This window comes from Ostrinia furnacalis, unplaced genomic scaffold (genome assembly GCF_004193835.3).
Source record: "Ostrinia furnacalis isolate ACB-3 unplaced genomic scaffold, ASM419383v2 OfSCF1803, whole genome shotgun sequence".
Taxonomy (NCBI): domain Eukaryota; kingdom Metazoa; phylum Arthropoda; class Insecta; order Lepidoptera; family Crambidae; genus Ostrinia; species Ostrinia furnacalis.
This window is the reverse complement of record NW_021132042.1, coordinates 546,289-562,540: the sequence shown is the minus strand read 5'-3', so window position 1 is coordinate 562,540 and position 16,252 is coordinate 546,289. Positions and strand designations below refer to the sequence as shown.

General features: G+C 35.7%; 2 protein-coding genes and 1 non-coding gene across 3 annotated transcripts; 1 reads left to right on the top strand and 2 right to left on the bottom strand.

The window, feature by feature from the left end:
- Positions 1–4,701: 4,701 nt before the first annotated feature.
- Positions 4,702–10,198, bottom strand: LOC114353762 (globin-2 A chain-like). Its single transcript, XM_028305867.1, has 4 exons — positions 10,102–10,198; positions 8,034–8,189; positions 6,483–6,708; positions 4,702–5,077 (listed from the first exon to the last, which is right to left on the bottom strand). The coding sequence occupies exons 2-4, from the start codon at positions 8,186–8,188 to the stop codon at positions 4,958–4,960; spliced, it is 501 nt and encodes a 166-aa protein (XP_028161668.1). The 5' UTR covers position 8,189; positions 10,102–10,198; the 3' UTR covers positions 4,702–4,957.
- TRNAM-CAU (transfer RNA methionine (anticodon CAU)) lies at positions 5,330–5,401 on the bottom strand. Its single transcript has one exon. It is a non-coding gene; the product is annotated as a tRNA-Met (tRNA).
- A 1,679-nt stretch (positions 10,199–11,877) lies between the features above and the next one.
- nero (deoxyhypusine hydroxylase nero) lies at positions 11,878–14,854 on the top strand. The gene is made up of 4 exons (XM_028305878.1): positions 11,878–12,224; positions 12,722–13,042; positions 13,412–13,601; positions 14,140–14,854. The coding sequence occupies exons 1-4, from the start codon at positions 11,945–11,947 to the stop codon at positions 14,264–14,266; spliced, it is 918 nt and encodes a 305-aa protein (XP_028161679.1). The 5' UTR covers positions 11,878–11,944; the 3' UTR covers positions 14,267–14,854.
- The last annotated feature ends 1,398 nt before the right edge of the window (positions 14,855–16,252 follow it).

Here is a 16,252-nt window from a genome sequence, read left to right as displayed (position 1 = left end):
TTTCACGCCTTAACCACTGAACCGATTTTGATGAAATTTGGCATAGAGATAGTTTGAGTCCCGGGAAAGGACATAGGGTAGTTTTTATCCCGGTTTTAGAAACAGGGACGCGCGCGATCTGGGGGCACGGCAGTGCCCCCACCAAGTCGAGCAAAAAAGCGGCACGGCCGTACCATCCTTTTCTCGAAGCAATTCAGGCCATTTTCGACCGCCTGTAACTTCGTTGTGGATAAAACTAGAAGGCTGAATTTTCATTAGCTATGCAGGCATTGTAAAGACACGGTATATTTAAAATTTCATTCAATTTGAACCAGTAGTTTAAGAATTATAACGGGTCAAAGTTACTTAATTTTGTCATTCACTGACTGACTCACTGACTCACTGACTCACTCACTCACCGATCATCAAAACTCTAAGGCACTTCTAGCAGACCTAGAAGCTTCAAATTTGGAATATAAGTAGTGTTTGGTGTATGAATCAAGGAAAAACTAAAATATTTGGGGGCACGGTAGTGCAACCGCCAAGTCGAGTAAAATTTTTCAATTTCGGTCCAGTTTTCTAGATACATAACTGCTGTCTACAAAATACAAAAAGAAATGAGATCCCATCAAAAACAATACTTGTCAAAAAAACCAAGTCTCGCAACTCAGTTGTTCTACGGTAAAAAGTTGTGAGATCCATGTAATACCAAGTCCAGGCCAGGAAATCTTTAACGTTTTACATAAATATATTGACTTGGCCATCGCATGAAAACACGTGTAAATTAAATTATTTAGTGCGATGGCCAAGTCAATAATTTATGTAAAACGTTAAAGATTTCCTGGCCTGGACTTGGTATTACATGGATCTCACAACTTTTTACCGTAGAACAACTGAGTTGCGAGACTTAGTTTTTTTGACAAGTATTGTTTTTGATGGGATTAAGTTTTTCTGTGACAGACAAAATTCCACGAGGGCGAAGCCGCGGGCGGAAAGCTAGTCAAAAGTCAATGTCAAAGTATTTATTTGCTAGTGCTAAATAAAGAGTAGTGTGGAAACAGATTTGTAGAATACATCCTCAGAATGCAACTAGCATAATAATATGAGATATGGGTAGGCCATTGTGTACATCAAATTAGTATTCTTTGGCTCTACCACATGTCACCATTCGCACAAATAGGCGTTGACAATACCTCATTAATAGATATTATCATCAATTAAGGGCTAATTTATTTGTATACGATACCGACGACGTTTGTTGGCTAAATGATTTATATTAAGTGCGTGTTGAATGCCTAATGATGTTATTTTATTGAATGTAGAGTGCTATTTACACCTTTATGTTCTTTTGTTTCAGTTTAAAGACGTCTACTGCTGGACAAAGGCTTTCTGCTGGATAAAGTTTGACTGGTACTTAATTAATGCACTGAAAAAATGCTTGGTTACTGCTACACAAAAACGTTACTGGTGAACCAAGTGTTAACTATAACCAAACTAAGATTAGCTCATTACAATTTTTTTTGTTTAATTTACACAACATTTTGTTCCTCATAAACAAAATGTTCCCTAGTCATTTTTTGTGTAAGCAGTAACTAAAAATTTTTTAAGTGTGTGCTGTCCGTATCCAAGAGCTTTCCGTGAGCTTTTTCAGATTCTTGGACCACGGCATGGATTTCGGGTCTAAGTTCCCTTCATACACTTCATACTTATGTATGAGTATTTCTCAAAAAAAATGTACATTTTGAAAAAAAAAAGTGTGCTTTGAAACAGTCCAAAAGTTTTATATTTATAAATCATCACACAAAAAAAACACACACACAATTTTGAAGGATGACTATTAATCTTTAAGATAACGAAGAATTATAGCTATAATCCTACTTATTACCAAATATTTAAATATTTTAAAAATAGTCCTTTTTTACCTTTCATACAAAAACCTGTTTGCCACCCTAGCTTTTTCATGTATTTTTGTTTCATAAAATGCGATACGTAACTAAATTATTGTAAATTTCTTTGTATTATCGTTCTACAGTAATCGCAGTTTCTGTATCAAATTGTTTTTCTATGGGGTGTCATAATGAATTGGCAATTTAAAGCAAAAAAACAAAATGAGTCGCTCTCATTTACTATTTCGTTATTTACTCTTTAGTTACGATTTATTTCTATTTCCCATGGTTTCTGAACAATTCCGTATTTATTTTACACGGACAACAATAGCTGCACTCTGAATGGCTGTTGGCCTGACGTCTCCGCCATAACATCTATCGCGAAAATTAGTGAAAACGTGTGTGTTTTGTGGGATTACTTTTTCGTAACAGGCAGTAAAATCAGCGATTTTATATAGAACGGTAAGTCTTCATTTAACCATTTTTTGTAATACGTGTGGTACGAACATTTAGTAAGCTTTTATATTTGCTGTAACAAATTTTATCAAAAAAATACTTGTTTCTGATCTCATTTTGTCTAATATTTCGTTACGTTTTTTACGAATTTCGTTACGTTACGAAAAAGTACAACATAATGCTGAGTGTATACTGTTATTACCTGACTAAGCATAGTAATATTCACTACTTAATTTATTTCAAAAAATATAGAGCGTTAATAACAAAAGGATTGGATACTATCTGCTTTACAGAAGTGCCACCAGCAAAAAATTATCAAATCATTTAGATTACGTTTTTATGTGATTACTTCTTTTGTTTTTTTAGGAATGCCGCCAAAAACCAATGCCGAAAGGCAAAAAGCTTACAGAGAACGACTCAAAATGGATAAACATGATGGAACAAAAATAATTTTATTAAAATAGTATGAATGATTACTCCCTTATTTTATTTCTAACCCCTTAATATTACCCCGTATTTGGGTGCATACTTACAAATATTTCGAATTGAATAAATGAAGAGCATTCACAATATTTCGCCAATGTATAACAAGCCTTATGGCCTTACTATTTCGTTACTACCGTTTCGTTACGTACATTTTTTTTGAGAAATACTCGTATAAATTACTTACACAACCAAGTCTGGAAGGGTAGTTAGATGGTTTCTATGGCACTTAGCAAAAAACTTAATTTTGTCTGAGTGAGCGTGATTTGACTTTTATACTTAGATAATTTTTTCTTTATCACTTCTACACTTCTTGTTAGGAATAGATACATCTAACTTAGCCTATGTTCAGTCTCAACTTTTCATATTAATTTATGCCTACTAGTAAAGTACGCACTTGGTCATTGGTCTTTGTTGCTATAGTTTGTATCTTTAATGTGGAAAAGGTTACGTCGATATCTCTCATTAATAAAATAACTAGCTAAATGCCAGAACACTGCAAATGTCACGAATGAACACAAGGTAAGTAAGGTCACCGGGAAGCCTCTGTCTACTATACATTTTGAATTTATGTAGACTAGGTACTCGCTTAGGGGCATTTACTCTTTTGTCAAAACGCGACTCCCCATAGAAACTTATGAAGTCACATATTCACCAACTGTTTCAACTGAAAGATACAAAAAGAAAATTTCAACTGAAATACAAAAAGAAAAGAACTCTTTTCTTGTAGTATTTCAAATCTGCTTCTAATTTTACAGTAAATTGAACACTGATTCCAGTGCTTAAGGAAAGCCATTTGGGTAAAAACGCTAATACTCGTATAATCTGCTTAAACGAGTAAAAATAGCTAGTAATATTTTTATTACTTTTCTTAGTGACGTCTTTGAATGAAAGTAAGAAACATCTTTCACACATGGAAGAAAATCTTAACACACATGAAAAAAACATAACATTGCGTAATATTTTATTGTGTGTGGTCGTGCGTAACCTACGATAACGAAGGCGGCATAGCATAGTTGGACTTATAAAGTAAATAAATAAAGTCTACACAGGTACCTACAACGAAACACACACCAGACTATAAATTTTATTTTAAAATCGCCCCTATTATAATTTCGTTACAGTGTTCCGTTGATGGGCTGTCCACTGTACTACTTGTAAACTAAAATACCGCCTACAATAGAGGCATATCAAAAAAATGTTTGCCCTCTCTTGGCAACAGTTGTTTACGTCAAGTGAAAAACATGAATAGGCCGTAATGAAGTCACGTGGTTAAGTACAGTTGAGTGCGCCACATAATCTAGCAAATTAAAATAAAAAAAAACTAACTACTCTAATTTTTTTTCTAGAAGTGTTTTCAATAATACGAAATGTATCGGAAATAGATGCAGGCCATTGCCAACCGGTTAAACTGGAAATCATTGGGGAGACCTATGTTCAGCAGTGGACGGTGGCTGAAAATGATTGGGCTGTATTGGATTGAATGTTCAATTGTTCATGTTGATCTGACTGTGGAAGTCAGGAAGATACCTACATGACCTGTTTCAGTAGGTTTTTCAAAATAGTATGTGATTCACAAAGCTCATTTGTGTAGGTATGAACTAATAATTTCAACGTAAAGTTTAAATTTAAACTTTTCTCAAACTATCTATTTTAGCCCTGAAAACCCATTTAGTTGTCAGTTTATTAGACGGTTTGGCTGTCATGTGTTTGCGTAATTAATGTAACTACTAATAAGTATGCTAGGGGTCGCGGATTCTATTTCACACTGTATCAAGTACTACAATCATTTTGTGAGTTTCCAAACGTTTTTCTGGGTGTTTTCTATCTAGGAAGTTCGTATCCACCCTATATTTCAAGACGTATTAAATAAAATAAAAAACAACAATTTAAAAACCTAAGAAAATATTTATTTTACATTCACAAACATAAAATAACAATGTTAAATATTTCGGTGTTACCAAAGTTTCAGCTGAATTTTGGTCGAAACCGAAACTTAGGTATGCCGAACACTTTGCATTACATACTTGCAAAGGCAAGTACCTACCTATACTCATATAATAATATCATTATTAAGTATCACAAAGTAATAAAATATCATTTCTTAAAATTATATTACAATCATTACGTCCCTACGATAAAATATACTAATGTCAAAGTTTGTCAAAAATGTGACGGTAGATGAAGTTCACGAATCTCACCCACGACGCTACCAGTTCTTCATTGGCATTCATTTGGTTTGTCAAGATATTTGCTAATACTTCCTTCAGTTGCTGTAACAAAAAATATATTTGATTCTTTAAATATTAAAACTATCAGACTGTAAACCCTTGAAAAAGAGGCTGACAATAGTGATTGAGTTTCTTGCCCTGTTTCTTCTCAGCACTGGCCCATTTAATGTCCCAAAGCTGTGGTAGGGTTAACTGGGACGTGTAAAAGTGTTTTTTAAAAGCCTACTTGCAGAAATAAAATGAGTTTTATGAGTTGAGTTTACCAAGTGTATACAAAAAGTATTCTTTAACAGCTAGCAGAGCGTGGTTTCGATCCACGGACCTCTGGGTTATGGGCCCAGCACGCTTCCACTGCGCCACTCTGCTTCTGTACAGCGCTAACGAATTAATGAAAGTAAAAATACATATTTTATCTCTAACGTGCCTATTTTTACAGATTAATGGCACTTACAGCTTTACATTGTAAAAAAATATATCTACCTAAAATAGCTTTAAAGCCTTTGATTTTTTTTTGCAAATTACATCTTCTTTGTAACTTCTCTACCGGCTAACGAACTGACTGTCCTGGGAACTGTTTGCCCGAACAAACGATGATGATTTAAAATTTTTCACGGTTTCCTCGAATGTAATAAAACAACTAATTTTGTGTTACGATTAAAATAACGACTAAAATAAAAAAAATAATGCCCGTTTTCACCAAGTGAGGGGTCACTTTATTTTAGTCATTATTTATGGCATGGTATGGTATGGTAGGTATATCTATGGTAGCACATAACAGACATTTTATTTTCATAGGGGTCACTTAGAATTTAGGGATTATGGTGAAAACGGGCATAACTCTAATAAAAGTGTACATGGTATGGAAATGCCGTTTAAAAGTTCTGTTCATCATGCGTGTAAATTTTTATAGAAGGGCTTTAAAAGTAGGTACACTCAGCGTATTATAGTTCGTAACACGTCTTTGTTACATTATAAATAAGGTTGTGTTGTATATTTTTTTACCACTTTGGGTAATAAATAAATCTATACTTATAATAAATCTGTAGAGAGGTCAATTCTGTACATGAAATATATTTTCAAAATAACTATCAGGGGGTGATTAGTGATCGATACTGATGCCAAAAATGCAATCAGTAAAATTTTTGTCTATCTGTCCGTCTGTATGTTCCTTATAGAAACAAAAACTACTCGACGGATTTTTACGAAACTTGGTACAATTATTCTTCATACTCCTGGGCAGGTTATAGTATACTTAGAAATTCCCACGGGAACGGGAATTAGCGGGAAAATCCTTTTGTATGAAAAATCTAAACCGCTTAAGATAGATGAAGGGGGTAAAACGGGATCCACGCGTACGACGTCGCGGGCGGCCGCTAGTAAATAATAAATAACTGTCACGAACTATTTGACGCTGACTGTACGAGAGTGATTGCAAGCCTCAACTCACATTAAAGTGCTTTGTCTCAACGCGTCTCTTCTTATGAGTTTCCCCTAACTTGTTCATCAGTGCGATCACCAACTCAGGCTGGTGAAGGTGCATGACCGCAGTGTGGAGTGACGTCATCAGGTTGATGACGTGGGCCCTGAACTGGACGCTCTGTTTGATCTCCTCTTCGCTAAGGTGGCGGATGGTTTTGAAGAATGTCTTCGTTTCTGGATTGAGGCGGAATAATCTGGAGTGTAAGAATGGATTGGATTAGCTTATGAATTATTAGGGTAGGTAGACCGAGAACTAGGTACACCAATAAGTACCTATCAACAGAGATTTATCTATATGTTACTGTAAAAGCTCGAACTACGGTTAATCTTAAGATTTAAGTGTAAGTCTTAGGATTTACCGACATGAGTTGGTAAATGTAAGTATTTCTGAAAATACGACGATTTTTTCGAGCTTTTACCATTCGAATTCAGTATATGCTAGGTTTTACCTCTGTCAGCTGGGAGATGTTGGTTTTAGGAATAAAACAATGAGTAATTCTTAATGGGGAATTATAAAACGATCGACTAAAAAATAACTTAGCGACTGATGATGGCATACTTACTGTTTTAATAACTTAAGCGGTATGAATTTGAGTAAGCGAAAAATTAACTTAACTAACGACGAATATTGATTAATATAATCAAATGCAGAACGAGCTTACAAAAAGTGGGTTATGTTTAATCCATTTTAGATATTAAAATTCTGTCCGTGCGACTACATTACTAAGTGAGCGACTAGAAATACAAAGAGGGCAACTTCAATATTAAGATAGATTCGATTTTTTCCAATTGAAGTAATTTCTGATGATGATGATGATGATGAGATGCGCTGAGCACGTTATGAAATGTTTTGTTTTTCAACATTTACCGTGCCATTAATGTAAATCCTAAGATTTACTAACGAAATGGTGGTAAGAGTTCGAATCGCAAACCTTTTGGGACATTTACCATTAGAAATTGGTAGATCTTAGATTTTACTGGAATATCTTAGGATTTACTGCAATTCGAGCTTTTACAGTAACATATACATAGTGAAAGTTTGTTTTCTTTTCATAAATAGGAATGTTTTCTATGAGTAACTTTTTCTATCTACAGTATTAAGAGTACTTATGCCACCTGCATTTTAAAATTCCACCCTGTACATCGAATTCTACACGGATGAAGATGGGGCAAAAGGTAGTAAACGCATTTGATGAAACAATCCCGAACGTAACTTTCAGGAGAGTCTTGGGTTTTTGTGGACAGTTTTACATAATAAAGCCATGTATTCATTAGGCAACATTTGTTGATAGTGTGAAACAAGTTTACCATAAACACAGGTTTCTGAAACTTGGCCGTCCACATTTGCTCTCAACTCATAAACAATGTTTCATCACCTATGTTTATGAACTCGTAAACTGTATACAGAGATGATGAAACATTATGAAACATTGTTTATAAGCAGTTTATAAACAGTGTTTGTCAACAAATGTTGCCTAATGTCTTGTCGTGACTACAAATACAAAAACTTTACCCTTACCCAAAAAACAGCTCCATTCCATACTTCTCTGCATCAGCATACATGACCGCCCAGCTGGTTTTGATCTTGTATACGTCCCGTCGCGACAGTCCCGTGACCACGTTCACTTCGTCGGGTTCTCCTCCCCACATTATCTTGTTCCATAAGGAATACATCCTGTTGAAAATAATAACCGTTTAATATGACACCTTTACCAGATCGTCGGTCCACCTAGTAGGAGGCCTGCCCACGCTACGTCTTCCAGCCCGTGCCAACCGAGAACTTTCCTGCCCCAACGGCCATCGTCTCTACGAGCTATGTGCCCCGCCCACTGCCGTTGGATGCGGGCAGCGCAGGACCGTTCATTGTGGAAAACCTTGGGGGAGGTCTTTGTCCAGCAGTGGACGTCATTTGGCTGAGACGAACGAATGTGATACTCTTCGAAACAATACAGGGCTTTAAATTTAACGTCACTCAGCAAGCTTTGGAAAAGTCGACGCTTTTGGACAAACTTCGAAAACTATGACTAGACGTCACTCAGCAAGTTTTGGAAAAGTCGATGCTTTTGGTTCTTTATAAGGAACAAACTTATTGGGACAAGGGAAAAGATATAAGTACAATGCTATGTCGTGTCCAAAAATGTAGTAAGTAGCTTAGGTACCTACCTAACTAAGTTGAAGTGGCAGTAGTGTAGACCATGTTTGTATCACGTCTCTTGAAATGTAGCGCAGGCCGATTTCAAAAAGATAGGCCGATTTTACCCAACTGCGCCAGAAGGAGGGTTATGCTCAATGGACCTACGACACTAATCTTAGCTTGCCTGGCAGTAGGTAGTTGTACGAAAAACGCGTGATTTCGTGCTGTGGCTGAAATCATGATACCAAAGATTCCCAAAGTTTTTGTCAATGTAGCTCAATTTATCTAGTTTTTTTTCTCAATTTGGTCTTTTTTGCAACGCGCGTTTTTTTAAAATATGTTCTATTCCTCAACTACGATGTAGGAAGATAGGACACTATTTAAATCAAAGATTAATGGCTAAATGTTGTAATAATAAATAAATAAAATGTAGTTCCCGCTTAGAGTTAACTAGACTCAAAGCACAAAGTTTGAGATACTAGTCTAGGTATACTGGGCTCTAGTGACGTGCCAAAGATATTAAAGTATGTCTGGCATACTCGCAAAAAACTATAATTATAACCGATGACTTTTGCTTATAGAGGTGCGCAGTTCTTTTGGTACCTTATGTATTAAGGAAGTATTTATATTTTTTGCAACGTTTTGAACTTAGTTAATTTACTTATTTGGCCTATGATTATAATGTTATTACCTGGTTGAAAGCTTTTTTGGGGTTTGTAGCTCAAAAGAAACATGATTACTTCGCTGTTCACCTGGCTGTCTTAATCAAGATGATATTATAATCAAGCTTTCAATTAACCATACAACAGATTTACATATTATATCAGAATTTGTATTCACTCATTGGCCCCTCCCTTCCACTGTGCCAGCAATTGTGACTCTTTCAAAACATTTTAGAGCATTAAATTATCTATGACGCGAGGTTCTGAGACGCTCGACGTCTAATATATCACACTTGTTGAAATCTGTTGAATTTTTAGATATTTGGCAAAACATGTCGTTCAATGGGGGCTAACGTTTTAGCGCTCACCAGTTGGCGCCACTGTAGAGTAAGGTCTTGTCAATCGCCAGGGGTGCCAACTGTTGATTATAAAAACGATAGCCCTCATTGCAAAACTAAGTGCTGCTAACTAAAGCTTCAACTTTAACAAACGTCAAAAATCTGTCAAACTCCATACATAAAACACCGGTTATCGTTAAAGTTAGGTGGTGCAATTCAGCCTACAAAAGTGCCCCAATAGGAATAGACCCGATAGTTCCTTGTGTTTGGCTTTAATAAATAGTTACTGCCAACTTTAATTTACTGTACTCTTCATTGATACAATTCTAGTTTCAAATGAACCGAATACCTATTTGTTGATAAGATAAAGCTAGTAGGTATAGTAATAGCAGATCAGAGTTTAAACTTAGTACAGTAAAATTTTACTTAAAATCGGTTATTGCAGTGACATACCTGTTTTAAAGTCGTAATGTAGAATGTAAACAAAAGTATTTGCACGCACGACCGCCGGCCGCACCAGCACCGCGTCCGTCGATTAGGTTTTGACTGTGTGTATCAATGATAATGTACTCACTTATAAATGTACATGTACGCCGTATGCAATGGACAAAACAAACGGACATTATTGCTGTTCACAGACAGCCTGGATTGTTTTACACATCAATTATTGGATTTATTATTCACGTGCTAGTAAACTGTGTTGTAGAAAAAAAATAAAGTTCTCAAATGGTATGCAAAGTGTTAAGAGATAAACGAACTTTGGCTTAACTGGAAAGATAGGTCAGTTCTGCGATTTTTGAAGTTATCCAATTATAACTTTGTATTTTTTTTTATAAATAGTACTTAGGTACTTACTTAACCAGTTAAAATCAGACCGCTACCTAGATTGAAACCCGCATTAAAATCAAATTTTATGAGTTTATTAGGGACTTACTATTATTCTGTGGTTTAAAGTAGAAATACAATTTGAAACATTGTCTGCAAGTTAAAAAAATAATTTTAGAAGTCAGGCAAAAAATAATGGTGGATGATACTAGCTACATGAATGGTGGATGATGATAGGCTCCCTTAGATTAATAAAACCTAGATGGATAGTCTTCATACAAACGCTTCGTCAAGAGTGAGGCAAAAATCTTATGTCATTAGTGTCAATTTTGTTGGGGAGTGTAGACAGTGAAGGCGATTTTCCCGAAAGTAGGGAAATTTTTAATACGTTTTTAATTATTTTACAACTAACAAAAACAAAACGCATCATGTACTTACTTATTTATTGAATTCAAAGTACCTACCTAATTACAATGAGATAAATCGACTGAAAAGTCTCGATTTCATAAAAAAGGAAGTGTATTTGTACGGCGAACAATTGGGAAATAAATTTTCTTGTTACTGGTATCATTCCCGTATTTAATTTTTGAAAGCCAAATTCAAGCAAAATACGCATCGAATCGTAGTACTTACTTATGAAATGTAACACTGGTCACTTTCTTTAGTTTTTCTGATGTATTTAGACACCCTTTCACAGCACAAACCGTCTTAATTAATTAAAAGTCGTCGGACGTGTTTACCAATTTTTCACTTTGACAGTTCATGTGACGTTTACGAGTAAGCCATTCTGGCTTACTAAAATCTGCCTCACCTTTCGTGCACTGACTATCTATCTAGGTTTTATTAATCTAAGTAGGCTCCCCTTTCCTTGAGTTGTTGAAAAGATGTGCGTTACTGAGATTTGACAAGTGAACTATTTTGCATTGTTTGGTTTCATTTGCCTTTTGCCTGCACTCATCCACGTTTTACAAACACGTGATGGTCAATAATCCACCAATATTGTACCTACTTAAGTTAGATTAAAAAGAAAATAATGTATTGTAAAACAAAGCTGAACTTGACGCTTCACTTTCCCGCCAAGTTTGTACATTTCCTTTTCCGGTGTATGGAGTTTTTATTAGTAGCAACTCTTAATCTGTTCCGAAACCTTGCATAGCCGTAGTAACTTGTTGTACTAATTATTATTTCTTTAATCAATAATTAAATTAATTCCTCAGTTAGACATAAAACCACATAATTTCTTAATTTTTTCTTACAATAATACTCTTTTTATTTTTCATTGCCTTTTTATTGTATGAAATCTCCAAGTTTCTATTCCAAATAGGTTAGAGATCGGAACACGTAATAATATGACAGTATTGACGTATGAATGACACTTGACATTGACATTGACACTGACAGCAAAACTCCCCGTGCCGTGTTGTGTTTCGAACACGTTTTTCTGTGATTTATTAGAAATAATAATTAAACCATGTCTAACATTGGCGAGCAAGAGCTAATAAACATTGGAAAAGTCCTAAACGATCCGTCTAGGCCCATGAAGGAGCGCTTTAGGGCATTATTCACTCTAAGAAACTTAGGCGGCGAAACAGCTATAAAATGTATCAGTGATTGTTTTACAGATGAATCTGTGCTTTTAAAACACGAATTGGCTTATTGCCTAGGCCAAATGCTGGATAAAAGGGCCATTCCAGTGCTGAGAAGCGTTTTAGAGGACAAAAACCAAGACCCCATAGTTCGTCATGAGGCAGGTAAATAAAATTTCTTATCACTTAAATATAGATCACGTACGCTTGATAACACTTGCAATTGTTAAATATTGCCATTATCCAGAAATAGATATCGTGATACTTTGATAACCATACCATGTCATGAGAGAGTAACTAAAAAATCATGATTTTCCTCAATGACTATGAGTTGAAGCGCTTGAAGTAACTTGTATAGAAATTAGATGAGTCAAAGATAACATTAATAATACTGAATAACATATTGAATATTAGGTAGGTACTTAATAACATCCTACTTCTACATAATGCAGAATGATTTTCTTTCATAGAGTAGAAGATAGAATAGAAAATCACTTGTGGCTGCAACTGTGTTGGAACACAGCTAGATTATACCACTTTATTCACTCAGGTGATATCACCCAGGTGGACGAAGTGGAATAATCTGTATAATTTTCTATTTAATTCATTTATGTCTCAAAATATTGACTTATATTCACAAAATATTCTAAATAATTTTACAGGTGAAGCCCTTGGAGCTATAGGTGACCCGAATCTCCGAGAACTACTTGAAAAGTACAAGAATGACCCTGCAATTGAAGTAGCGGAGACTTGCCAGATAGCCCTACAGAGACTTGACTGGGTGGCCAACGATGGAGCCAGTGAGAAGTTATCTAAGAGTCCGTACTGTTCGATAGATCCTGCACCACCAAGCAGTGAGAATGATGTGCCCACTTTGAGCAAGACGTTGATGGATGAGTCTAAACCGTTATATGAGAGGTACAGAGCAATGTTCAGCTTGAGAAATATGGCCACTACTGAGAGTATAAAAGCTTTGGGAGAAGGTAATATGAATATTGTTATTTTTACTTTCATTGATTATTTTATACCGTCTCATCACAGTTATAGTAAAGGTTGTTCCTATTTGATTTGATATCTGGTTGTTAATTCAATTTCATTTGATCAATTCTAAAATTAGAGAGTGTTTAATCTAATTCTGTTCATAGTTAAGGGAAAAAAGAAATGAAAGGAATTAAGGGCCTTATTTATGATTATTGAAATCTAATAGTTTTTTAAGACTATTTATCTGTAACATACCTGTAGATTTGAAGATCTGGAATTTAATTTACTGTCATAAAACAACTATAAAAATATAAATTGAACGAAGAATTACGAAACAAAAAGTAATAACATGCTTTTGTTAACTTTTCCAGGCCTCAACGCTAGCAGTGCTCTGTTCCGTCACGAAGTAGCCTTTGTATTCGGCCAGATGCAAGATGAGCGAAGTATACCTTTCTTAAAGAAAGCCCTTGAGGACACCGCTGAGCATGAGATGGTGAGGCACGAAGCAGCTGAAGCGTTAGGGTCCATAGCTACGGATGAATGCACAGAGGTTTTGAAAAGGTGAGGCGTTTTATGGGATGCATATTTTATTTAGAAATACCAGCTTTGCAAATAGAATTAGGGTCAGTAATCTGTGTAATATCACAGTAAATCATAGCTGGTTGATTTCTTGGGTGTGAAAATAATAATAATAATACGTCGTGTACATGTACCTACGTGAATAAAGCAAGTTGAACTTGAAGCCATGAAGTATCAAGTTATCATTGAGTAACGAACAAGAAAAAATGCGACTTCACATAATGTCTATAGTAAATATGTAGTAAGCCAATCAGTAGGCCTAGGATGCGCGCCTCGATAAACTTTTGTCGCGCCTCTTTCGTCTATTAAAGTCATTGATAAAGATTTATCACGGTGACATCCTAGCCCGGCTGGTGAAATTTGCAGGAAATACAGGTCAAACGTAGTTGGGGAAATCCTTGGGGTAACCTTTTGTCCAGCAGTAGATGCAATCTTTCTAAACGAATGAACATGTGGAATGTTTACACAGTTTTTTTATTTCTGAGCTTAAGAGCTTATACTATTTTTTAATCAATTGCAGGTACCTCCACGACCCTCGCCCAGTGGTCAGGGAAAGCTGCGAAGTGGCTCTAGACATGTCTGAATATGAGAACAGCCCGGAGTTCCAGTATGCTAACACATTGCTCGCCGTCAAGGCTAAGGCGTAGATAATAACAGGTTCATTTCAAAGTATGCAAAGGGGGCGCGTCTCAAATAAGTTTGGGAACCAATGAGGGCTATCGTTTTAGCGCTCACCAGTTAGCGCCACTGTAGAGTAAGGTCCTGTCACTTGCTAGTAGCGAAGACAGTGGCACCAACTGGTGAGCGCTAAAGTGGTAGGAGGACTATCGCATTTGCACTCATCAAGATGGCGCCACTGTAGAGTAAGGTCCTGTCAATCGCCAGGGGTGCCAACTGTTAAGTATAAAAACGATAGCCCTCATTAGTTGATTTGGTAATTTGTCTATTCCACGTCGCCGCCGAATTCAATAGAAAAATATGTCTGCCGGACACATCTCTCTTCTCCTTGATGATTTTACTGAGTGTTATTGAGAGCATTTTTCTTCTTCTGCCTCGTCTTATCCCTTTATGCGGGGTCGGCTTTCCCAATCATGCGCCGCCATTTGATTCTGTCTTTAACGTTTTGTACATGGAGTCCCGATACTTTCATGTCCTTTTGAACATTAGTTATTGAGTTATTCGCTTCTGATAATGCATACTTTGAAATTATACTTATAATTACCATAATATTATTGACCAACTAAAAAGGTATCACATTTTTAATGCAGCTGGAACTGACCTAAGTAACGTTTCCACCAGATCGTAAAGCAAATAAAACTTTAAACTTGAATGTTTTGACAAGATATTGACTTTTTAATTTTTTTTTACACTTGAAAATTCACACGGCAACGTTTCGACTAGTTTTTGCTAGTCAGTCCAGTTTTTTGCATTGTGCAAAAAAGTTATTGACAGATTTAATCTGCTAGACTCGCCAGTGTGAATTAATAAACATAAGTATAATTTATTAATTTGCGCTTACGTCAAAATCATAGTAATTTACCAATCTTCAAAACAACTGACTAACATTTTAAGAGGTCAGTGAGAGACGATTGTAAACATCACAGTTAAATTGTATTGAAACATTTCATATCAGAACAGAATGAAATGGCTTAGTATTTTTCATGAAGTAGATTTGATACCAACAGAGTATTTTTTCAAAGTAATTTTAAAATGTGACTTATTTAATATATTTTTTTGTAAATAAACCATTTTGTTATAAGACGGGCCTTTTTCTAATACCTGTTGCTACCGCTGAGCAATCGACTGAAAGTACCTATAATTTAGGTACAGTCAGTTCACAACACAACCTAATTTTAATTGTAAGAAAGACATGTTGCTTATTTTTTAGCTACTTTGGGTGTCACGAACTATTTGACGCTGACTGTACAAACAATGGCACATCAAACTAAACACTGGTGTCTTATGTAGATGTGATAAGTGCTATTTTACAGTAAATTTATTTGACGTTGTTACGTGACGTCTGCAGTGTGCGACATTATGCGACCACAGTCCACAGATGACTAGCCATCACAAACTGTTATGGCGCAAGTACAAATTGACCGAGACGAAGCGCTAGATCGCACACCGAAGTATGGGCGACACACGGCTTGTGTTCACACTATCACGTGTCGGTCAATGAGGATCAGTACTGTTGTAGAAAATTCAATAAAACTAGTATCTACGTTAAAGAAAGATATATCTTTTTGAATTATCCAAATCGGACCATCACTTACGAAGATATAAAGTAATAAACATAGACCGTTTTTGCTGCTAAAAGTCAACGTACGCAGGGCCGCGTGACGTCATTATATCCGAATCGAGCGCAGCCGGCGTACTATTGGGATGGAAAATATTTTTTTCCAGCTAAACTATCAGTTTTAGAAAAAAACTTTTAATAACATTTATTCATCAAAATAAAGTAACCTATCGACCAATAATTTTTAAAAATAAAAATTGTGAAAAATAAGTATCGCTATGTCCAAAAACCACATTTTCATAGGATTCGATGCAATGCGGAGACGCGGTTGGGGTGAGTGTAACTTAATGATTGTTTGTATTAAACATAATAATACATAATATGATGCTAATAATAC

Coding starts and splice junctions, on each gene's coding strand:
- LOC114353762 (XM_028305867.1), bottom strand. CDS start 8,188: ATGTATTCCTTATGGAACAAGATAATGTGGGGAGGAGAACCCGACGAA. Junction 6,709..8,033: donor GGAATGGAGCTGTTTTTTGG/GTAAGGGTAAAG, acceptor CTTACACTCCAG/ATTATTCCGCCTCAATCCAG. Junction 5,078..6,482: donor TTGAGACAAAGCACTTTAAT/GTGAGTTGAGGC, acceptor TTTTTGTTACAG/CAACTGAAGGAAGTATTAGC.
- nero (XM_028305878.1), top strand. CDS start 11,945: ATGTCTAACATTGGCGAGCAAGAGCTAATAAACATTGGAAAAGTCCTA. Junction 12,225..12,721: donor CATAGTTCGTCATGAGGCAG/GTAAATAAAATT, acceptor ATAATTTTACAG/GTGAAGCCCTTGGAGCTATA. Junction 13,602..14,139: donor TGCACAGAGGTTTTGAAAAG/GTGAGGCGTTTT, acceptor AATCAATTGCAG/GTACCTCCACGACCCTCGCC.